Source organism: Rhododendron vialii, chromosome 9a (genome assembly GCF_030253575.1).
Source record: "Rhododendron vialii isolate Sample 1 chromosome 9a, ASM3025357v1".
NCBI lineage: Eukaryota > Viridiplantae > Streptophyta > Magnoliopsida > Ericales > Ericaceae > Rhododendron > Rhododendron vialii.
Genome location: NC_080565.1, coordinates 166,892 through 191,800, shown reverse-complemented (window position 1 = coordinate 191,800; position 24,909 = coordinate 166,892). Strand labels below are relative to the sequence as shown.

Here is a 24,909-nt window from a genome sequence, read left to right as displayed (position 1 = left end):
TTGATTGAGATGAAACGACAGCAGTGCACATTTCTTTCACTATGATGACCGGTTTGGTGGCCTTCAGTATTTTGGCGCTAGGAAAACAGTTCGACCAAGAAAACTCAATTGTTAGATTGACACAGGAAAAAAACATTGTCTTCATCCAAGGGAATTGTGCAGTCATACAAATCCTGATATATATTTTTGGGATCCATTATCCTTGCTTCATAATTTATTTTTTATTTTCTGTAATTATTAGCATGATCAAGTATGTTGTCCATCATGAACGAATTTGTACCTGAAAAAGGATATATGCAGAGTGTCTGCCGAATACCAATAACTTGGCAGACACTCCTTAGGCTTCCATGCCTTCGCATGTTGTTGGCGTCCTCTATCTTAGGCGATAACATAGTTGTGTTATGTTTTATAATTGTTAAACCCTTGTAATATTTCTTCTCATTTATATATATGATGATGTTCTTCTTTGATGCCAAAAAAGGTGTTTGTCAAGTTATTGGTATTTGGCTCAAAAGTTATTGGTATTTGGCTCAAACAGATGTATCTCCAAAAAAGTGTCGTTTGTCAAGTTATTGGTATTTGGCTCAAACAGATGTATCTCCAAAAAAGTGTCTGCCAAGTTATTGGTATTCGGCTCAAACAGATGTTACTAGTTTCTTGTTATTGTTTTCTTTTGTTTGTATCCCTTATGAGAAATAGTTGCCGAACAACATAGTTTTTGGTTGAGAAATTGTTACTAGATCTTCTCACTTTTCAGGTCACTCAATAGTTCAAAAGCAGGCCCTTCGGATCATCCGTTGGGTATAGTTTGCCAAGGGCGATGGTATCTCTTATTAAAAGAAGCATGACATTTTATTTGAGAAAATAAGTTCATAACACTATGTTAGGGGATATTTTCAGTATAGTGATGAACTTACTTCAAATCACAACAAAAAGAGAATTTCAAAAAATACTATTGTCTCGCAAACATTTGACAATATTTTCTTAAATAAAATATTTTGCCAGCCATCACCCACTAGGCAGTGAATAGTTATATATATAGGGACCGGTTTCATTCACAAAATATTTGACACGACATTTGACACATCACTAATCGGAGCCCCAAGCAAATAATCGGAGCAGTTCAATTTGTTTAAAATATATTTTTAAGGGGTCCCATAAATTGACTCATTCGGATATCAACAAGGGCTTGATTAGCTCATTCAATTTTATGCTGTCAAAGTTGACTGAAACCAGCTGAATGAACCGATCAAACACTTACCGATATCCAAATGAGTTGATTTTTACAAAAACCCTTAAAAATACGTTTTAAACAAATTGAACGGCTCCGATCATTTGCGTGGGACTCTAAAATGGATCCCACAAAAAACTTCTGTCAAATATTTTGAGTATATATTGATAAACAATGTTTCACACCTTATCCACCTCCTAAGGAGGTTGGTTGGCACTTCTCTATTGATAAACAATGTTTCACAAACAAAAAAAGGATGCCAACCACCAAAATTTCACAGAAGCACTCGATGTTCCACATATGAAAGTGCTGCACAATGACTATCAATACGCAAAAACAATGGGTCACCAACGTATCACATTCACGATCTTCTATCCAGTTATGCAACCATGGTAAGTTTAAACTACAAATATCAGACGCCATAACTTTGTTTCCTAAGTTCGTTTGGGACTCAATGAGTTCACTTTAAGGCAGTTGTTGATATTCCCAGGTAAATCTAACAGGCAAAAATGTAATGGAAACTTCTATAAAAATCCTTTTCCCAGCCCTACTTTATACTACTCCAAGAACTCTTGATACTTCAAAACTAATTTACGCATTATGAAGTGTTCAAATTCCAGTCTGTTGCCAAAGGTTATCGATGTCAACCAGAGCTCTGTCCACGACCACCACCCCGCCCACCACGACCACGAGCTGCTCTTCCACGACCTCTAACCAGCGAAGAAGGAACAACTCCAGCCTGCCGCAGTGCAGACTTTTGCTTTGCCCTCTCCTGCAAGTTAATTGTAGTTGAGATCTTACCTACTGGGGATAACTGGTTAGCTTCTTGAGTTTCTGCTGTGACACTTGGGGGACTACTTTGTTTCGAGACACCACCTTCTGCACCAGTACCTGTTGATCTTCTCTCACTAGTAGGATCTAGAAGAGTTACAGCTTCAAGGTTCTGATCAGCTTCCATTGCAACCGAGCTGTTACCTTCATTGGAATCGTCTGCTGCACCCTCCTCAGCATTTGCTCCCATCATATCAGCTTCATTTTTTTTGATAGGCATCATATCAGCTTCATCAACCAGAACATAGGGAGAACTAGTGTCTCCAGAGTCCATGGTAGCAGAAACTAGACCTTCCTCATCAGCAACCACAGGAGGTGAACTCACAGTAGGCTCAGTCTGGTTTTCTCCAATTTCTTGGCTCTCCATTAGGCCAGACATATTACCCCCACTTTCAACATCTGCGAAGTCGGGAACCAGCTCTCCCTCTTCTCGCTCACTTCCTGATATGTCCTGCTCAGCAGCAACTTCTTTGGTCTCATCATCAAAGATCCCCTCTGATTCATTCTGCCTATAACCTATATCCTCCAAAAAATCATTGCTCTCATTCTGCAACTCGATTTGATTTGTGCCACCTATCTTTGGCTCCTCATCCTGCTCCCCAACCGTCTCCACGTTGTCCTTCTCAGCAGCATCAATCATCTCTTCATTGGAACCTTGCGGTATATCGCCAATTGCATCTGAAGGTTCTTCCACGACAGGGCAAGTTTCCACGTTTTCAAAAGCAGCAGCAGTTTGTCCTTCAGCACCCTCTTGTGGAAAATCTGAGGCTTTGGACTTCTTCAGTGCAGGCGCTGCCACATCAGATGTGGTGCTGTGTTGAACGAGTGTCTCTCCTTGTAACTCAGAAGAGGTGGAAGAAGCAAGGCGTTTACGGACAGTAGCATTTGTCACTAGCATGAGGCTTCCTTGAGTTTCTAAATTATGAGAGGATGCAGGCTTCCCATCATTATTTGACCCCTCAACTTCTGGCATTTCTCTGTCTCCCAGGGGCTCTTCAGGCTTTCCAATACGAGGCCGGATCAACCTCCTCAGTTTACGGCTATCAACATTTAATTTGGGTAATGTAGATCTCCTCTCTCTATCTTCGGTTGGTTTAACTGATGGCAGACTTGATGTGCAGACCACTGCAGATAAGATACTTGGGCCCTGGGAAGGAACTGCTTGATCTGCATATGAATAAAGGGTACTCATGTTACGATTTCACAAAAAAAAAAAAAAAGGAAGGGGAAAAAAAGATATAGTAGTCAGTATTTGACCTGAAGTGACTTCTGATGATGACGCCTCCACAAAGGGAGAAATGTCTGCCACAGGAGTTCCCAGTTCGGTGGAAACTAAACGGGCAGCATGCTCAAAATTTTCTATAGCCAGAAAATAAGCAGCAGAAAGGTCATCGGTCCCAGAAAGGCTCTGAACAGCTGATGTACCCTATATATAATCAACAGTTTGAAGATCAAGATGCAGTTACAACCAAAAATGTTCACAAACAGCAAAGGTAACAAGATGGTACTCATGCTGTACAGGCATTGATGTGTTTTTTTTGAGAGGTTTGCCCTCAAATACACGAACACAGGAAAATAGGACCACTGAATGCAAAATCCTCCTACTTGCTGTTTTAAGAATCACAGGAATTATGGGGACAATAGAATAGGAATGTACTACCTTTGAAGTCATTTCATTTCATCTCATTACTAGGAACGGCCAAGATTAGAGGTATCAGTTGGGGGGTTTAAGGGAAAACACACTAAATAATATCAGAGAAAACCAGCAGCATCAGAAACTTCAGAGGCAAAGATGCTGGTAGAGAGAGATTCCATGAAAGAGGAAAATCGAAGAGCAATTAGTGTAAGACCCACAATGCTCTACTAGTCAAAATTTATCTAAAGTACTCCAATAAAAGCAGGAAGGCAGCCAACAGAAGTGTAGTTTAACAAAATAGATTACCTCTGGAAGACTGCTTTTGGCATGCTTAAGCTTCTCAACTTCATCTGAAAGCCTCCTCAGGGATTGTTTATGCTTCTCAAGCTCATCTACCAGCTTGGTCTTCTCCTACATTAACAGAAGCAATTAAGGATACTACAAGCAGTAAATTTAGCTAAATGCTAACAAAAAGTTGTATTGGGACTGGGAGAAAAGAGCAAGCACAATGGTCAACCAAGAGAAAAGAATGTGATAATGCATAATTACCACTGTTCAACAGAAGACTTTGTATGCTATAACTACTGAGGCGTGGAAGCCAAAATTAGGAGAATGCAGATAGAAATTACTCTATGTAATTGAAAGAACAACATTAGTTTGATGTGCAATTTTTACCAGACCAGAAGGAAAAGAAAACGATATGCCTTTTGGGAAACTCGACTCCCAAAAAAATATCACTTCAAACTACCACAGTACTACAGTACCCAATTTTACTTTTATCATGTGTTTGTACAGTTGATACTTGATTTTAACAAATTACCGATCAAGCACGTGCATTGGTACAAGTACAGGTACCGGTACGAGATAAGAATTTGATAAGACAAAACCTAGAAGTAGGGTCCTGGTACGGGTAAGGCAAAGATACATCTATAAAATAAAATAACATACTGCATTCATTAAATACAAACAGAAGAACTAGTTAAATTGCTTAGCTCTTAGGGATCGAACATACAAATGCAGTGTTCTAAAAATCGCTAGGCAAGAGTCGGGTGGAAGAGAGGCGCCTAGCGCCTAAGCTGACTAGTTGACGGCGACTAGGGGCCTAGAGACAAGTCAGTTTTCATAATTTTTTTTGAAAAATATCTCTCCACCTCCCCCAAAGTTCAAGTAAGAAATAACATAAGACTAGGAAGAAAAGCATTAAGACTAAAGTAACAACTAAAAGTTAGTAGTAACTTGTAACAAAAAAAATTAGTCAAATGCAAAGTTCAATGTTCACAATTCAAAACAAAATAAATCTAAGTATATCAAAGTGTGTGTGTGTGTGTGTGTGTGTGTGTGTGTGTGAGAGAGAGAGAGAGAGAGAGAGAGAGTTTACACACAGAGAGTTTACAGGTTTAGGGACTAGGGTTGAATCGTTCAATATGTAAACTCGAGAGGCAAACTAATTACGTATATAGGTACATTATAAATTATGTTTTCCTCAAAACAACACTTAACCCCCTTGTATTTTTAAACATTACACATAACCCTAAAACTTCTACAACTACAAAAGATACCCGCCGTATCCAACAAATCCTTGCATAGCTCAAGACTAATGTGCAAAAAGGCTAATCAACGCCGACCCTAAAAGTAAGTAACAATAGATTTCCTTACATTAAATACCGATAAATAAAAGCTCAATTTTAATAAAGTATGCAAAGACTATTTCTGGCTGGGGTACATCTTGAAAATATATTGGGTACCCCTTCGGTACAACAAAAAATGGAAGAAAAAAATGTCACATTATGCCTCTCTGTCTATCATACGTGGTATGCATACTCTATTTTCATGCTATGTAAAGGTATGGGGGTTGGTTTTAGAAGTTCCACGCTTCATAGCAGAATACAAGCATAAAAACAACAGACAAGGGCAACAAATACATTCTTGTCATCGTCAAATCAGTAGCTCTAGTAAAACGAAATAGGAACTCAATCAAGGACAAGGACAAACACCTGACTGACAGACTTGCCAGTATCATATATTGCCTTCTCAGTCTTCAGACGTTTCGCTCGCTCTGTCTTCAACTCTTCTCTCTGCCTCTCCACAGTTTTCTCTAGAATCTTTGTATACATGAGATAAGCAAGAGGTGAGCAGAATTTGAAAAAAAATTCGGGAAACAATCATCAAATAGTAGATTAGCGTCACACAAACCTGTATCCTCGTATCTTTCTCCTTTTCTTTTTCCTTCAGCGCATGTTCACCCGCAGCATCCCCAACACCTCTCCATGCTCCTACATTGTTTCTTACAAATGAAACCGATATTTTGAATGCAAGGCTTGCCATTCATTTATAGATGAAAAGAAATGAGTACCTTGTCGATAGTCCTCCAACTGTTTGGAAAGAGCTTGATTTTCCTTACTTAGTTCCTCCTTTTCCTTTGACAAGTTTTCAAGCTTCTTCTGCATAAAGAAGGCAATTTCCCAATGAGCACAAGAAATGAGGATTTAGGAGAACCAGAGTATTCCATAGTATTAAAAACTAATTTTACTGGAAAACAATTCAAGTATCTGAACAACCTTCAATTGAGCTACCAACTTCTTTTGCTTCTCAACATCAGATTTCAAAGAAACCTGGAAAAACGACCACAATGATGAGCCATTTGAATTTCACGGTCGGCAATAATTATCAAAATGTGGAAGCGGCAATAACTTGTCTACTGCAGAAACAACTGGGCAAGAGTACCTCAACTTGGAAACTTTCATTTACCCTGCCCTCCTTCTCATTTAGTTCCATTTTGCTCTTCACAAGGTCCCGCTCCAATTCTGATATTACAAGCTGTCTATCGGAAAGAAGCTTATTGAGTTCCTCTAACTGCGCATCCTTCTCAAGTATTTTTGTCTGGATAAACCAATAACAGGACACAAAAGTGAAGTCAAGGATTAAATCCAGGAATAGAAAATTAATTTGAAGAAGCTGAGAAAATACTCATTGTCATATAAAAGCATACTAGATGAACTCTGTACTAACACCAAGGGTGTTTGATTAGAGTGAAAATGATAGCAATGCAAGAAAAATGACACTTTTCTAGTGCTTGATTTAGCATGAAATAGTACTAATAGCCGCAAGGAATTACAGCCAGGAAGGTACTTTGCAGAGAAGGAAGAAGTATTAAACTGGCACAAGATACTTCTCATACTGAATACAATAGCCCACTACATTTTTCCGATGTAAATCTCGCAAGAAAACTTCAAACAATACTTTTCTCTTAACTTGAGATATAATCTTCATGTTGAAAATTCACAAGAGAAGAAGATATGCAACACAGGTGGGAATGCCACAGGAAATAGTTGGCATTCCTGGAATGAGAGAACAGTGTCAGGGACAAAATATACTCCTGTAGAGGTAGTGAAACTATCTCCCTCGATAAGAGGCCCAAAATTAATACACTCTATAAATACCACTTAGCAGTTTTAGTGCCAAAGCAGTATTTCAAATTCAGCAGACAGAGGTTGAACACGGTTTAAAAGCAAAATTGGGCAAAAATTGAGGTATTCATGGGCGATTATCACATAGGGATCCGAAATACACCCTAAAATAAGATGCACAATCCATTACCATCGAAGTGTGGGCCACGCAATGAATAATGCCATCTCTAACGGGATGAACCTACGACATAGTTAATCCACGTTATTTAAATGGATTGCAAACCACGTTGAATATCACGTCAATGGTAAATATTTCTGTCCCTAGAATTATAATCTGCATTTGAATTACAAGATGTAACTAAACACCATATCTTGATGAGTTTTCTAGACATCCAATATTCCCTGTGCAGAAGGTTCCTGCTCACAAGATTATCTTAACACTCTTCTCATTTAGGCCTGTTACTCCAAGCAAACCATCTAGTATTGAGGCAAAGGCCAAGGACTTCTGTTCTGAGACCCCAGGGCTAGAAAGTTTCGAAGATGAGTAAGGTTACCTTCGCATTATATGCTGAGAAAATCCTTAGTATCCCTTAGGACAACAGAGGACAAACTTATATGGCACTTTACTAGACATGGTGACTATACCATTCATAGTTCTTTTCAATTAATTCTAGAATATGGGCTGCTCAATTTGGGGGTGAGAAAATAGTGTGGCATCTTCACGTAATTGACCCTTGAAGTGGGAATTTTTGTGAGGACATCACATCCTGGGAAAGATTTTGTCTTCCATGGATAGCATGTGTAATGCCTTGCCTACAAATGCCAATGGGCTAGAAAGACTCTTGAAGATAAGTGTTGTGTTTGCAAAGCAAAGGTCAGAAACTGCTCTTCTTATTATTCAAGAGATTGCGGGTTTGCCAAGGAAAAATTTATGTGGAATAATTCTCAAGGGCCAAGGGTAATGTGTTGAAATGGCTCCAATACATATTCCCATTTGTATGATGAGTTAGCTGCAACATTCATGATTCTTTGGCACTAACAGAGTCATGGGAATGAGGCGTGGCCGCATGGCACAACAAAACATGGCAATGTTGAATAGCTTGATATTCAGCATTGGGCCCATTTCCTAACAGCATAAGCTTTTGGGAAAATTGGTAACTTAACATGGAATCAAAGCTCAGGTTGAGAGAGGTCTTGGGTTAAACTCTCTGTTTGCATTTGTTCCTCGTTTGGATTCTGCTTCTCCTCATCGTTTTCCGTTTCGCTATACCTACGGAAATTTGCACCTCCACACGTAAGACGGGATGTAGAATAGCTTGATATAAATTGTTGGGTCCATTTCCTAAATTGAAGCTTTTGAGACTACTTGTAACTTAACAAGCAACACACCCCCCTTAAAAAGAAAAGAAGGTTGTGAGTAGCGCCGAGGAGATTCTGGCCTCCTTCAGGCAAGCAAATGCAGTGGAGCAATCATATACGGTTGGTGGGGCTAGTTGAAAAAAGTGCATGCCCCGCATGGCTGGGAAGCTTAAGGTAAATTGAGATGCACCAATAACTTTCAGCCAATAGGGATACGTCATACGTCATTTACAAAAAGAGGCCCTAAAGAAGCTATCTACATTGCAACGTAAACTGCAGTGTTTTCTAGTAGTGTTTGATAGAGACTTCACTAAAGACATCAAAGGCATGAGTTATTCTGGGCCTCTTGCTGGCCCTTATTCAGGTGCTTTTGGAGTACATTAGAAAGGCATCATTTTTTTCCCCAGAAGGACTGAGTTTAGCTCTGTAGATGAACAATCAATTGTGGCAGCATACCATTTGGCTAAGAATGTACGTTTATTCAATCTTTAGATATACTCGTTGCTGATATTTCTGAGTTCTTAATAAAACCCTGCACTTATCAACAAAATGTACCACTGCTATCCCAATTCACAACGTGTCAAGCGATTCCATTCAATACACCAAGTAATGGATTCAAATTTGTCTAAATGTAAATAACTTTGGCGATGTAAATTCTGTACTTTGTAACATCTTGTACAACGGATCTTGTATTTTGCCTCTTTGAATTCCTAATAAATCCATATAGGTTTGTCTTTTATGTTACACGGTCTTGGGGTAGAACGCAACTCCCAAAGCTAGTTGTTGAAGTGAGATTGCCTTCATGCCTTCCTATTACTTTGGTACCAAGGCAATGCGGGACTTCACTTCACACCGTCCCTCACACGCAGGGTGCTCACTCGGTAGCACTTGCCATATGCAGGCCAAAGACGTACACCCTTCTCATCTCTGGTACCTAGCTTTGATACCATGTTACACAGTCTTGGGCAGAACTCAATCCCAAAAGCTAGCTGTTGAAGTGAGGTTGCCCTTACATTCATATACTTCATAATACTTTGGTACCCATGCAATGTGGGTTCGCTTCCCATTGTCATAAATCATAGCATAATCCTGGATAGGATATAGGTTAGAGATCATGCGGAGACGCCATGTCCTCATGTTTCAAAACATTATCCCATTGGTCTTTGCATCAAATAAAATCATCCTATGATAATATATCTTCAATCTCATATAGGTTAGATATGTTTTTATGCTTTTTGCAAAACAATTGTGGGCAAATCCTACAGTTCATGACTGATTGGACTGATGATTCAAAATAAGGTAACTCGATCTGGATTTGACAACTATGGCTAAAACCTAAAATCTCGCATATCATTGGCATTCCATCAACACTAAGAATAGATGTTAATGGCAGTCAGGTCTTCATTTTAAACCGTCTAACACTAAACATCAGATATAAGTGGCAGTCGCGATAATCTTGTGTCTCCTAATTCTAAAGGGCCTGCAAGTGGGGTGCCAGTGCCGTTTGATACGGTCCATACAAAGAGGTCACGGAAATTTGGTAATTTTACATGGTTGGAAGTTATGGCCTTACGGACTGGATGGCTCTAAGGCCCAAGCCTTAATTTGGTACATGTGGGTTGAATAGGGCCAACTTGGGATATTGGCCAGACATGGGGGTTGGATTCTTAGAAGTGTCGTTTGGTTCCAGTCAAGTCAAAATGTCTCTTTAAATTCTAATCAAAGTCTTTACGGTCAATTAGTTGATCAAAGAGTCATGTGGTTGTAGTCGAAGAGTCAATTAGTTGATCAAAAGAGTCATTAAGTTTTTCCATGTCATTAATGCAGTCAAAGAGTCTATGTTCAATGTGTATTTTGGGAGTCTAAAGTTGGTTAAAGGTTATTTATTTTGGGGAGTTCTAGAGTCAAGTTGAAAGTGGTATAAATAAGGTTGTAAGTCTTTTGGCAAATCATGATGAGTGAGAATAAAATTTGAGTAGCTTTCAAGCTCTTTGATTGTGTGATGCAATCATTTATTTGGCGTGATGCTAAAGAGCCCCTAGGTGTGATGCCTTGGGTTTTCTAGGTGTGATGCCTAGACCTATCCGTCTCTAACCCTTCATCTCCTTCTTCATACAACTTACTATTCACGTCTATTGTTCACAGCACCATAAACAGCCCCATCTCGTGTTTGATTATACTTAGCCTTATTTCAATCCCGTGCATCACAGTTGGCACAGGCTCCTTGCCACGCCGCCACACCCCCCCCCCCCCCCCCCCCCCCCCCCCCCCTTCCTCTAATACTAACTCCCAACTCCTTAATGGTGTATAGAATGTTGGCAAAAAAAAAAAAAAAATTCTAAGGGCCTAAAGCGCAAACAATAATAAGCTTGAGTCTTGACACCCAAATGATTTTCTTTGAGTTAGCAAGGAAAGCATCGAAAGATACAAGCCAAAAACATGCTAGATACAAGCAATAAACCTATAGGTGAAAAAACCATTTTCAAACAAAATTCACAAACATGAAAACATATATCACCTGCATCTGTTTAGCATCCTCTCTAGTGCGAACATAATCTTTATCTTTCACATCAATATTCTTGCACCTCTCAAGCAACTTCAAACAGTAAATAGATGTCAGAATGATAAAAAGAGGGGAAAATATCCAGAAAGAAGGTTAAACATGCAACACCTCATAAACCCTCTTTTCCAAGTGTTCTTTCTCCATTTTTTGCTTTTCGATTTCTTTCCGACAAGCTTCCACCTCAGTTTCTCTCTCTCTCAGCAAAGTTTCCAGCTGCTCGACTTCCATCCTCTCTCTTTGGGCAACTTCACGCAATTTCTACGAGAAATTCCAAAATTTTCTAGTTAGTAACTGGTACAATTTCTCATAGCAGATGAAAACAATGCATTATGCAACCAACAAACCTGGCATTCCTCAAAATTGTGCTTGTTTTCCTCCCTTAGCTGTATATTACTTTCACGAAGCAAATTTACTTCTCTAACCTGCAAAGGACAACAACCGAAATATTAAGAGTATGAATGCATACATATTTTGGGATGACGAATAGTATTACCTATACAAACCAGAAAATTGCAAAAACTACTCTATGAATCCCATATTATTTGTCTGTCATTCCTTTTTAGGATGTCTGAAATAGTTGTCAATTTTCAAAGGTCAATAGTCAAAATTTACGATTTTACAATTTTTGAACTTCCAGCAGGTTTCATCGATAAGCCTATGTGCAGAAATCTTTATCTAACAACTTTTGACAAGAAAAATTGCTTTTCTAATAACCACATAAAAGCATTTTGGATCGAAGTCCAACCACTACAAGTGGGCTGGGTATCTTGCAAGTACCATATGTGAGAAGAAAATCTTTAGGACTCCCTCCTTCAGCAACTTGAGCTGTCATTCTGGATTTTATCATAGGTTGCCAATTCCATTCCAAAAGAGTTAAAAAAAAGCATCCACAAGACATCTTTGTTTAAGTTATCAGGCTGGGTAACTTATTTGGTGACCAAACTATAAATAGCCAAAGCTGTCGGGCTCTAGGTTAGATTACCCTTGGGTCATGCTTTTACCAATGCCCATTGACTGGATTGTTGTTTTAGAGCATCCTCAATGTAATAATCAAAAATCAATAATCAAAGCTTGTCACATCAGATTTTGATTATCCACTTAGAGGTTGTTAAAGTTAGCAATATCAAGTCCCACATTGTTTATTTTTTGCCCATAATCAAAATGAGTTGGCAAAAATTCAAATCTAATGGTCAGTTTTTTTTCTCAATCTAACAATCTACATTGAATGGCATTCTAGTAAAATAAGTGAAAGTGGAGAGCATTTGTTAAATGCACAACTAGTTGCCAAGTGGAGAGTGAGTTTCACCTACCAATAAAGTATTTGCTTTATGGAGTGAGTTTCACTTTCCCATGATGGTTGTACTAGATTGAGAAGATGTGAGGTCCAACAAACAGTTATTAGTTGAATAGGTAGAACCATTCGAGGTTTCATAGAACGGGCCCATCAATAAAAACTAAACTAATGTGAAACACAGACGCACGAGGAGGAAGCTAATGATGTAAGCCATTAGCCAGCTCGCTTCTTTGGATCTTTCAAAAAATTGGGCAGTGGGTTTATCACTAAATACTAGCTTTTCTTTCTGCATATTTGGCGTTCTATGTTGCAATATTTATAGAGTTATAAACAGACAAGTCATACAATGAAACTGGAAAGAGTTGTTGAGCATTGCCTAAGAATGATGACAACCGAAGCAAAGAATCATTTCGGGTTTATGCCACGTAGATCCGATTATGTAAGCAATCTACTTGTTAAGGAAATTAGTCAAAAAGTAAAGAGATAAAAACAATAACCTTCATATCTTTTTCATAGACTTTGCATAGAGACGTTATATGGTGGGTCTGGAGAGTAAAGGTGTGACAAAAAAGGTATAGTGATGTGGTTAGGATTCTAAAAATATGTATGAAGATGATGACGCTACCATTAGATCTTAAGTAAACAAAATAAGCAAATTCCCAATCACAGTAGGATTACACCAAGACTCCGCTTTGAGTGCTTGCCTCTTTGCTTAGTTGTGGATAAATTGACAAGACATTCAGGATGTTATCCTATGGTGTATTCCTTTTCAGAATGATATTGTCTTGGTAGATGTAACTGCTAGAGATATTAATGTTAAATGAGAAGTTTGGAGACAAAACAATTTAGGATAGTGGAGTTATACAGAGTGCATGGAATGAAAGATTACTGGTAGTCAAAGCGTTAATTTTAACAAAGTGACCCTCTAAAACTAGGAGTTGCCAAGAAGTGAGCGTTTTAAGTAATTTAGCTCAATTGTTAGCAAGGATGGAGAGATTATCGAGGACGTGACATATAGGGTACAAGTGGGCTGGGTAAAGTGGCGGAGGCTTTGTGAGTGTTGTGTGACCGGAGGATAACCACAATGCTGAAAGGGAAAAATTTAGCATACATGTTAGATTACGGGTGTATTTGTAATTAGTGTATTATTTGTTCTATTGTGTAACTAGTTTCATTCTCTAGGACCATAGTGCAATTAGTTTATTGTGTTGTATACATATCTCACGTTAATGAGAAAATAACAAAAATTCTTGGGTTCCAATTCCACATCTCTCTTCCTTTACAACTTCACAAGGTCTCAGAGCAATACAATATACCTAGGGTTTTTTTCTGATCCTTGTTTTCATCGATCTGCCACTACCCAGCATCTCATCGGCCTTGTTGATCATCGTTGTTGAGTTCCGACGACATACGACCATGTACGCCGTACTTCTAACGCTGCTAGACGCTTTTCCGACGCTGTACAACCCTTTTCTACGCTGTACGTTCACGTATGCTGCTGCCTAACGCCGTACGACTCCTGGTTGGTCACGTACAGGTGCGTTTTTTAGGGTTTCGTGCTGCTTCAGATCGCCTAGGCTCGCTTTGGGATCACTTTAGGGTCTGGGTACTCTTGGCTGTCTTTGAAATCGACTGGGACATCACTTGTTACTTCTGAAATCCACTTGGGTGAGCACAAAGTTAACTGGGCTCGATCAGTGGAGAGCTGCGAGGTATTGTTTAGTATTTTTTAGCCCCTTGTTAGTTTTTTTTTTTTCAGTCCGCTTGTTTTGTGTTGAAATGTCGGAGGAAAAAAAACAGGCTTCCGCTAGTGGAAAGGATAAGTTGAGTCGTGTAGGGACTATGGATAACTATTCTCTGGATATTTGGCACATTAAGTTGGATGGTACCAACTACCTAGTTTGGTCTCGCACTTTTACTTTAGATATTGAGGCCAAAGGGATGTCAGAGTTCATTGAGGGTCTTGTTTCTCCACCTGTTGAGGCAGTTGAATTCAAGAAGTTCAAATCTCAGAAATCGTTAGTCATGACCTGGTTGTTCAACTCTATGAGAGCTAATATTCTCATACCTTCCTACTCCTTGATGCTCCACATCAGCAAGTAAATGATGCACAGTGTTTTGAGTTGAGGAAGAGACTTCATACATTGGAACAAAATCATCGATCCGTCGCTGTGTACTTTGTTGACTTAAGTGGAGCATGGCAGAAATTTGATTATTATCGGGAGTTTCAGGATGTTTGTGCCGTTGATGCAGCAAATTGGCTGAAGAGGAATATGATCCGATTAGAGCGCATGTGTTGGGTCATGTTCCGTTTCGTCTTCGGGAGAGGCCTATGCCATTGTTCAGCAGGAGAAGAGTAGGAGGGGTGCTATGGTGCATACTCCTACTTCTGATCGTTCTACCTTGGTTGCCATTCCCCAGGGTGAACTTGTTCCACAGAGTGGTAAATCACAGTCTGGTGCTAGCAGTGGGCCTATTGATCAAGAGTCACTCCGGTGTGATCATTGCCACAACACCGGCCATACCAGAGATTTTTGTTGGAAGTTACATGGTCGTCCCTCTCGTGGGCAAGGGGGTGGACGCGGTCGTGGTCCCATGCGATCTCAGGCCTAGGCCCATGTTTCAGAGTCTACATGGGTTGCTAGCTTGCCTGATTCTGGGTTCAGTACTGGGGTTCAGGCGTCTTCTGATCATGTTAGTGACTTTTCTCAGGGGGAGATGTAAGATCTCAGGTGCCTAATGGCTCGGGCTGATTCTCCATCTACTATAACTCCTACTTCTACAGCAGGTCCCACTTCATCCTATTTTGCTCACACATATATTCCGGCTGGTGCATTTACTGCCCCTTCTACTATTCCTTGGATTATAGATTCCGGTGCTTCAAATCATATGACAGGATGTTCCTCTGTATTTGATTCTTACTCTACTTGTTCTGGTAAGGGTAAGGTCAGAATAGCAAATGGATCATTCTCTGCTATTTCAGGGAAAGGTTTTGTTCACTATTCTCTCTTCATTTCCCTCTCTTCAGTTCTACATATTTCAAACTTTGCCACTAACCTTCTGTCCATTAGTAGTCTTACTCGTTCTGCAAATTGTTCAGTGACCCTTTTTCCTACTCATTGTGTTTTTCAGGAACTGGACACAGGCAGAGTGATTGGCAGTGGTAAAGCACAGGATGGCCTCTATTTTTTGGAGTCTGCACCTCGTTCACCTATGTTATGTAGTCATGCTCTGCAAGCGCAGATATGAATTCAGCTCTTTCTATGTTACATCAGTGGCACCGTAGATTAGGTCATCCCTCTTTTGGGATTTTAGAGAAACTTTTCCCTACTTTAATTAAGCATTGTTCTAGGAGTCAATTTTTTTGTGAAGTTTGTGAGCTTGGAAAATATAAACATTCATTTTATGCACCTATTAATAAACGGAGTGCCTCTCCTTTTATGGTTATTCATTCTGATGTTTGGGGTCCTTCCCTTGTTACCTCTCTTAAAGGTTTTCGGCGGTTTGTCACCTTTATTGACTGTTATTCTCGTGTTACTTGGATGTATTTACTTAAGTCAAAAAGTGAAGTGTTATCTTGTTTTAAATCTTTTCATGCAATGGTGCGTACTCAATTTGACACGAGTATCAAAATTCTCCGGAGTGACAATGGCACTGAGTATATCGATAGGAATTTTAGGGCTTTTCTAGATGAAAATGGTATTCTTTTTCAAACAACTTGTGTTGACACTCCACAACAAAATGGAGTTGCTGAACGCAAAAATCGTCATCTTGCTGAAGTTGCTCGCTCTCTTTTGTTCACCATGAATGTTCCCAAATATTTATGGGGAGAAGCGATTTTGACTGCAACTTATCTTATCAACCATATGCCATCTAGTGTTCTCCACTTTAAAACTCCTATTGAGTGTCTCCCTAACAGTTCTTGTGTCCTGACTTTTCCTCCTAGAGTCTTTGGCTATGTGTTTTGTTCATGCTCCTCACCCTTCGGGTGGCAAGTTAGGTCCTAAAGCTCATAAATGTGTGTTTGTTGGGTATTCTCCTACCCGGAAGGGCTATAAATGTTATGATCCCCACTCTAGGAAGTATTTTGTCTCTATGGATGTCACTTTTTGGGAGACCACGTCCTTTTACTCAACCTCCACTCCATCTATTCAGGAGGAGCAACATGTTAGTCAGGAAGAGATGTTTCAGAATCAAGGGTCATGGTCTTTATCCCTTCTTTTTCGTAGTGAGGGGGAGAAGGATAAGTCTGGAGTGGAACCAGTGTCTGTTGGTAGTGCAAAACAGGACATTGGTGGTCGAGTGGATGGAAACAGGCATAGACCTAGTGAATGGCCTGCTACCTTGGCAACATATCAAAAAAAAAGGCAAAGGCAAATCTTCATGTGTACTGCCACCTTGCCAATCACCATCCCCTACTTCAGTTCCGGACTCCTCAACTAACCCATCTGGTAATGAATCTTCTCCCATTGAACCTCCTATTATTGATTCTGATAATCTTCATGTTGCTCTTTGGAAAGGTGTTAGGTCATGCACTCAACATCCCATTTCCCAGTATGTCTCTTATGATCGTTTATCTCCTTCATACCATGCCTTTGTTTCGTCTCATTCTTCTATATCTATCCCAAAGAATTGGCAAAATGCATTCATGATATCTGAGTGGAAAGGAGCTATGGTAGAGGAGATGACGGCTTTGAAAAAGAATGGCACTTGGGAGCTGATGTCACTCCTAGGGGAAAAGAAAACAGTGGGATGCAAGTGGGTTTTCACTATCAAGCAAAATGGCGATGGTACAGTTGAGAGATACAAAGCAAGACTTGTTGCCAGGGGTTTTACTCAAACCTATGGTATTGACTACCAGGAGACATTTGCTCCAGTAGCAAAGATGAACAGTGTGCGAACTCTACTTTCTTGTGCTGCCAATTTGAATTGGCCTCTTCACCAGTTTGATATGCTTCATGGGGAGTTAGAGGAGGAGGCATATATGGATGTACCACCGGTTTTTTCTTCCTCTGAGACTGAGGGAAAGGTGTGCAGATTGAAGAAGGCTCTTTAAGGGTTGAAGCAATCACCTAGAGCTTGGTTTGGCAGATTTTCGAAGGCTATGTTGAGGTTTGGTTACAAACAGAGCCATGCAGATCATACTATGTTCATCAAGGGAGGTGCTGGTAAGATTGCTGTCCTTATTGTTTATGTTGATGATTTAATAATGACAGGCAATGATGTGACTGAGATTCTCAATCTTAAGTTTAGTCTGGTTCAAGAATTTGAGATTAAGGATTTGGGACCACTGAGATGCTTTCTTGGAATGGAAGTGGCAAGGTCTGATAGATGTATTTTTATCTCCCAACGGAAGTATATACTTGATCTTTTAGAAGAAACAGGTATGTTGGGTTGTAGACCTGCAATTTCTCCTATTGAGGCGAATCATCATCTTAGTGGAGATGCGACGGAGCGCACTGATAAGGAGAGGTATCAACAACTTGTAGGTCGACTGATATACTTAGCTCACACCCGACCGGATGTTACTCATGCAGTGGGTGTTGTTAGTCAGTTTATGCATGACCCTCGTACTTCACATCTGGATGCAGTTTATCGTATCTCGAGGTATCTCAAATCAGCTCCAGGGAAAGGAATTCTGTCCTCCAATCATGGTCACCTACGTTAGAGGCATTTACAGATGCCAACTGAGCTGGTTCTGTGGATGATAGACGTTCTACTTCCGACTACTGTACTTTCCTTGGGGGCAATTTGGTTACTTGGCAAAGTAAGAAGCAATCTGTGGTCGTCAGGTCTAGTGCAGAAGCTGAATATAGAGCTATGGCACATGGTGTTTGTGAGCTCTCATGGCTCCAAACCTTATTACGTGATTTGGGAATTTCTGATAATGGTCCTATGAAACTCTACTATGATAATAAAGCTGCCATTAACATTGCTCATAATCCTATTCAACATGACAGAACAATGCATATAGAGATTGACAGACACTTCATCAAGGAGAAGCTGAACGAGAGTTCGATATGTATGCTGTTTGTGAGGTCTGAAGATCAGTTACCTGACATATTTACAAAAGGGCTTGGTAGCAAGAGTTTTCACCCTATTGTGTTCAAGTTGGACTTAATAGATATCTTCGCACCAACTTGAGGGGGAGTGTTAGATTACGGGTGTATTTGTAATTAGTGTATTATTTGTTCTATTGTGTAACTAGTTTCATTTTCTAGAACCATAGTGCAATTAGTTTATTGTGTTGTATACATCTCACGTTAATGAGAAAATAAAAATTCTTGGGTTCCAATTCAACATTTCTCTCTTCCTTTACAACTTCACAATACATCTATAAGACCAACCATGTTATATGGCACGGAGTATTGGCTACTAAGAAACAACATGCGAGTAAGATGAGTGTAGCTAAAGTAAGAATGTTGAGATGGATGCGTGGTTAGACTTTGTGCAATAGAATTAGATTAACAAACCTTCGCAGGTTGGTAGGGGAAGCATCGATAGAAGATCAGATGAGAGAGAATAGATTAAGGTGATTTGGACACGTCTCTCATAGATCGGTAGATGAAGAATTTAGGAGTGATAAGGTTGCTATAGATAGAAGCATTATGGGAAGGGGGAGACCAAAATTGCCATTAGAGGTGAAAGTCCATAAAATCGAGGTTTCTTGGCTATTACGGAACATGATGCCCTCGACAGAGCTCGATAGAGCAAACAGATTCATGTAGCCAACTATAATTCATCAGGACTTGAGGTTAAGATTGGTTTGGTTATATTTGGTGTCCTATTTGATTACTTGCGCCAATTGTTCACGTTAATTTGCAATCAAGTTTCGAACACAGCTTCCTGCATAATTAACTGGAATTAAACATAAAGGTAGCTTTATTTTGCGCTCCTTTATCCACATTATTTTTGTCTCACCATCACCTTAATCCATTACAAAGCTCATAGAATAGAGACACGCTTGATAGATGGGGAAAGTGGCATATACCACTTTGTGCACCCAAGACAATTTGCTCTTTCATACCTTATAGCCTAGGGGCTTTGGGAGGTTTAGAACATGCAGAGGTTAACCCATTTATAAGATTGTGCTAGGACCAAAAGCACACAAAAAAGATGTTCTCTGTAACTTTTGATAGAAGGAAAATTAACCTGTAGTTGCAGAGATTTAAACTCTTCTTCTGTGAATAACCTTGCTCTTGGATTCACTCGCTCAGCATGAAGTGATGCTTGTGCAGCCTCTGCTGCCTTCAAAGAACTCTCAAGCTAAAAAGAAAACAAAAACATTGAATAACTAAGAATCCAATCCGAAAAAGCAGGTTTGAAACAACCCCTGATAGCTCAACCACGTCCAAATGCCAGAGAACAGAGCATATCAACTGCTACTAACAAGTATCATACACAAAGACAGAGACACAAATAGCAAGCTTTAACATGCAAATATAAAATCAGTTGCCTCATGAACAAAGAGCATTGTAATATACCTGTAGCCAGTAAGCATATTGGCCACATTCCGTATTTCTTTGGTTCTGAACTAAGGTCAAGAGGGAATAAAGTGGAAAATTTAAAAACAAACACATGAAGTCCCAATTGCTAGCACCAATGGGATGGTCAGCAATTGCTAGTGAACATAACCCAGAAATAACTTGGTCTAAGTGGTAGAGCGAGGGAAAGAATGCATATAATTAGCTCAAAGCAAAATAGGAAACATTTCAAATGTGCATTTGACAAAAGTGAAAAGTCAAATTCCTACAAATGCACCCCTGCCACTTCCACCACAAGAGTTGCAGGAAATGAACCTTACAATCCCACTAAAGCATCTATGTTAAGTCCCCAATGATCCGATGACTAGTACATGGAGTTCTACCACCATCCATAGTGAAGACAATACTGTCATGCACAAGATCCCCAGTTATATGCGAGATTCCCACTTGGCAACATGCTTGTGTGTGGAGAGAGAGAGAGAGAGAGAGAGAGAGAGAGAGAGAGAGAGAGAAGATGCTAACTACAAAGATCAGGCCTGGTCTGGAACTTGCAATTTGGCAGAAGTCCAAAAGCAATAAAAATTAATAGATATTGCATAGATATACTGAAACTAAATATGAAAAACTTCTCATGACCCACATGCATCACACAGAACCCCTGAACAGAAGTTTTTAGAACAAGAGGTTGTTGTATTATAGGACGCCACTAATTCTTTCTTGGGCTTCCCCAAATTACTACCAACTATCCCCAACTATGAGATACACCCACACACATATCCTTTAGTATAAAAGGAGTGTGTCAACTGAATGGCCTACCAAGAAAGCTAAAATTACCTACCAAATGACCAACCACGTGGAAGATCAATACAATGTCAAGTCTGTGAAGTGGCATTCTAATGAGAAGGTTCCAAGCAGAACAAGCCGCAAAGCCCCCAATAGATAATACAAATCAATTAGCATTATGAATCGCATGTAGAGAAATGTCTGCCAATGCAGAAAACAGTGATAGACAAATTAGCATCTTTAGGGAAATGGAATTATGCGACACTAAATAATGAGTGATAATAATTACGGTACCCAAACCACTTGCATAAAGTTTAAAGAATTTCTTTTAAAAAAATAACGATATAAAAGAAAAAATATAAAAGGTAAATCAACAACATTATATTTTGAAATTGTGAAGATGAAGGAATCAGCTAGTATGTACTCTAAATTTCATCAAAACAGCCACACCACAAAAATTGCAGCATATACATCTTAACCGTACTAGAAAGTTAGTATTCAAAGACAAACTTTAACTGTTACAAGAAGTTAAACTATCTGCCAAATAATACCTCACCACAGCAGGAAAATCATGAGAGAAAGAAGTTATACAAAACAATTTACTCGAGACTTTTGTCAAGTTTAACTACCTGTGACTGCAAGCGAAGCTTTTCTTGTTTTAACAAAGAAATCTCTGTTTCTGCCTGCAAAAGTTGCAGTTAAATTAGAACGTTACACAAGTCAAAACTGAATAGATAAAGAAAGAAAAACCTTGAAGGTGAGAAACACATACAATTTCCTTTGACCGCCGCAAATAATTTACCACATTTTGTAACCCTGCACCAGCATCATGTAATGGATCTAGACTGGTGCTTCCAGAGGATATCCCAGCAGAATGACAGTCCTTCTCAGCTAATTTAATGTGCAAAGCCTCAACTCTACTGTGGAGTATCTTGTTCTGAGGGTTGTTTAGGGAGAAGAGAAAAAGGCAATAATAAGTAACAACAAAGAAGCATTATTAATGTAGTACGCAAAGAGCACCAAGGCACAGACTGGTCCATGCCAACAAAGAAAAGAATGTAACAAGCTCAACAGCAGAATTTTGGTATGTAAGAAAGCTTTACATGACAACCTATTCAAATCGAGGAAAGTAAGTAGCATAAACAAAAAAACTTGCTTTATATTCATCACAGGAAATATGAATGAATGACTCTCCAAGCACCATGAATCTCTCTCTCTCTCTCTCTCTCTCTCTCTCAAGCACCATGAAAACCAAGAGCACGCCAATGCCACCTACTACCCCGATACCTCCCGTCACCACCTCCCAACCCCATCATCACCTGCTCCCTCTGCCCTTTTATCACCCCTATCACCGCACCAACCACACGTGCCAGCCCTAATCACCCTACAACAAAACCTCCTTGTCTTTCCACTCATTTTTAGCTCTTGCCAACCCCGCACGCCAGTTCAAAGTTGCATCGCTGCAAAACCAACAGGGATTAGTACCTAGGCATTGAGGGACTTCCCTTTGCACCATCCCCCATGCGGCATTCTCATGACAACACCTGGAGCGTGCAACCACCCATCCCCCCAAGCACCCAATAGGCATGTTACGTTGTCGGCTTATTTTTAGGGAGGATTGGAAAAGATGGGATTAAGGACGGGGATACAGATGGGTTCTACGGGATCATGGATGCAATTGTATGAATCTTGGGATAAGTTATAGTGTTTGGTAAGGGTGGGATAATCCGGAGAGGGGTACAAACTAATACCGCCCTCCCCAATGTTCAAAGGTTTTGAGTTCTATGTATACATCGCAACAAGTGATACGCACACACTGATATATTGTACATTGCCTTTATATTTCATTTTTACCGTGTCCCCAACTGTGTTCATATCCCCGTTCGTTTAGAACTGCCGTGTCTCGTATCCGAATCTGTATCTCTGTCCATGTCCATGGTTCTTAGGAATTTGTAAACCACCTACCCCTTCACTGCTCGGTGGCTATTTAACCATGAAACATTCACTTTGTTCTTTTCTCCCCTAAAAAAATCTTATCTCCAAAAGATTGCATCGTCATTCGTTTTTTTTTGTCTTTAGCGACATTTTTATCAATTTTTTTTTTTAATGTTTTAGATGTATATAACATACCTTTATTCAAAAATTTGTTAAAATGTCAAGGAAATTGACTACAGACGGAAAAATTTGCAAACCTATAAAGCATTTTTATCTCAAAAACTTATTTCAAAACTGACAACCTAACAAAGGCTTTATGTTTCGTTTTTGGGGTGGAGTAGGTCACGCTTAAGTGAGACATTGAAATCTTTAACTGCTTGATTCATTGTTGCCTGACTAGGTCTTCGAGGCTAGCAACATTATAACTTTGGACATCTCAATTCTAGGGGAATGGAAGATCTTTTGAAGGGATTGAAATTCCAATAATAGCTTGAAAGGATCGTTTGCATGTTTTTTTTGGTCAAGAGACAAGTTCACTGTTGGCGGAAGCCAATGTCTCGGGGTCTAGAAGACTCATTCTAAGTCAAATAAGGGCAAGTCTGTACCAACTTCAAAATGAATGCTCTCTTTATAATAATTAATTTTAAAAAAGTGAAGATTGACTCTTTGGTAGAGCTTATTGACATTCCAGGTCGCCACCTTTAAGCCAGTTAGCTTAAGGACAAAAAATCATAAAAAGCATGGGCACCGGGTTTTAAGTAAGACTTTTTTAACAAAGTTACACATTTCATAATATGTAGCATGACATCAACAAATCTTAGATCAGTGCAATACACACAAAAATTAAAGATAGTGGTAGAAAGATACCACCAAAATTATTGAGGAAAAGGTTGTCTAACATGGACCCAATTTAAAGGACAGGAATGAACTTTGGGTGATGCAACTTGCAAGGGACAAAACCTTAGCAGCAGGGACTGTTAGATAGCTTGATATACATTGTTGGGCCCATTTTCTAACAGCTTAAGCTTTTGGGACTACTGGTAACTTAACAGAGAGCTCCTAAAGTGGTGTTGCTCCCACCTTCGGAGAGCGCTCATGCGCTCCCGACTAAGGAGCTTGATAGGAGCCCCCTCCCATTGAGATGGTGCACGTTTCTTATGAAGATGGGAGCTTTCGTATGATCTTTATGTAAAAAAAGGAGGGATTTATCACTTGGCTTTATAAATTAGTCTTCGATTTAACTCATATAATCATGATATCTTGAAAAGAAAAGCACATATTGTAACAATATCCCATGTTTTTACTCCCTAAAATGATTGCACTTTTAAGTGTATATTCTAAGCTACATAAATTTAAAATTGTATGTACATGTTCCTTTCATGCCCCCAACCTTGGGAGCTTCTCTATTCGACCGCTCCCGCACCCGCTCCCATACCCGCTCCCGTATCCGCTCCCATACCCGCTCTCACTTCGTGCAACTAAGGACAAAACAAACAAGAAGTAGTTGTCATGCCACAAAACAAAAAAACGTGGGATTATCATGCCCTCCGTCTCTGAGCCACCCACTGCCTAATTTATTTGATTTACAAACGTATTGCTCTCGTACAACTTCCAGCACTAGAAATATGGTAATTGATGTTATTTTCATGCTCATTTGCGTGATTTAAGGGTCCTACTTACTATTTACGCCTGCACTGGTATACACATATATCATGAATACTCCAATGTGCATAAAATGTGATCTATCGACAACCTTCAGCATATATTCATTAAAATTACGAATCAATGACCTGTTCATTAATCTCAATGTATTTCTTCTCAGCTTCATTCTTTGATTCTTCTAGCATTGACTTCTGTTCCTCCCACCTGCTCTTTATTTCGTTCTGTGAAAATTTGGTGAAACTATTAAATCAGAACATAAAGGCCATGAGATTTTAAAAATTGGTCATCTCATGAAATTAACAGCATTCTTTTTTAGGGAATAGGGAACATACATTCACAGTTAGCATTTTGAGAACCATTGAAAGAAAATATAACTTTTATAAGTATATGATTTGGACCCACAAAGAACAAAGAAGTAAAAAAACTACACCAACAGCACGAATGAAAACAACACAACATGCGATAAAAACTAATGCAACATAATTAATTGATGGCTATCTATCTCATCAACTAACTAAACCAAACCAGACCAAACCAAACCTAGTCTTATGTCCCAATCACTTGGGATCAGCTACATGAATCCTTTTCATCAACTAACTAATCAACAAAAATATATCATTAGGTGCAGAAACAATTTTACTGTTTGCTACAAACAAGTTCAAGCAAAGAATTGAGATAAAAGAACGAAGGTGGTGTTAACATTTCCAACTTCCAAAAAAATACC

The 24,909-nt window shown here is 39.4% G+C and overlaps 1 protein-coding gene and 1 long non-coding RNA gene across 8 annotated transcripts in view; one reads left to right on the top strand and one right to left on the bottom strand.

The window, feature by feature from the left end:
- Positions 1-658, top strand: LOC131301780 (uncharacterized). Its single transcript, XR_009191427.1, has 2 exons — positions 1-481; positions 556-658. It is a non-coding gene; the product is annotated as an uncharacterized LOC131301780 (long non-coding RNA).
- Positions 659-1,530: 872 nt separating this feature from the next.
- The window catches only part of LOC131301778 (nuclear-pore anchor), a 67,507-nt gene continuing 44,128 nt past the window's right edge, over positions 1,531-24,909 (bottom strand). For 5 of the 7 annotated variants that reach the window (XM_058328201.1, XM_058328207.1, XM_058328204.1 and 2 more), the window contains 15 exons: positions 24,314-24,406; positions 21,361-21,525; positions 21,218-21,271; positions 19,474-19,587; positions 11,372-11,449; positions 11,136-11,285; positions 10,983-11,060; positions 6,390-6,578; positions 6,257-6,310; positions 6,052-6,139; positions 5,892-5,971; positions 5,693-5,800; positions 4,005-4,109; positions 3,320-3,488; positions 1,531-3,229 (listed from right to left, as the gene is read on the bottom strand). In XM_058328201.1, the coding sequence (XP_058184184.1) occupies positions 1,875-3,229; positions 3,320-3,488; positions 4,005-4,109; positions 5,693-5,800; positions 5,892-5,971; positions 6,052-6,139; positions 6,257-6,310; positions 6,390-6,578; positions 10,983-11,060; positions 11,136-11,285; positions 11,372-11,449; positions 19,474-19,587; positions 21,218-21,271; positions 21,361-21,525; positions 24,314-24,406 (2,880 nt within the window). In that variant the 3' untranslated portion in view covers positions 1,531-1,874. The remainder of the gene's footprint in view (positions 3,230-3,319; positions 3,489-4,004; positions 4,110-5,692; positions 5,801-5,891; positions 5,972-6,051; positions 6,140-6,256; positions 6,311-6,389; positions 6,579-10,982; positions 11,061-11,135; positions 11,286-11,371; positions 11,450-19,473; positions 19,588-21,217; positions 21,272-21,360; positions 21,526-24,313; positions 24,407-24,909) is intronic. The other 2 variants (XM_058328205.1, XM_058328206.1) reach the window with 1 other exon arrangement.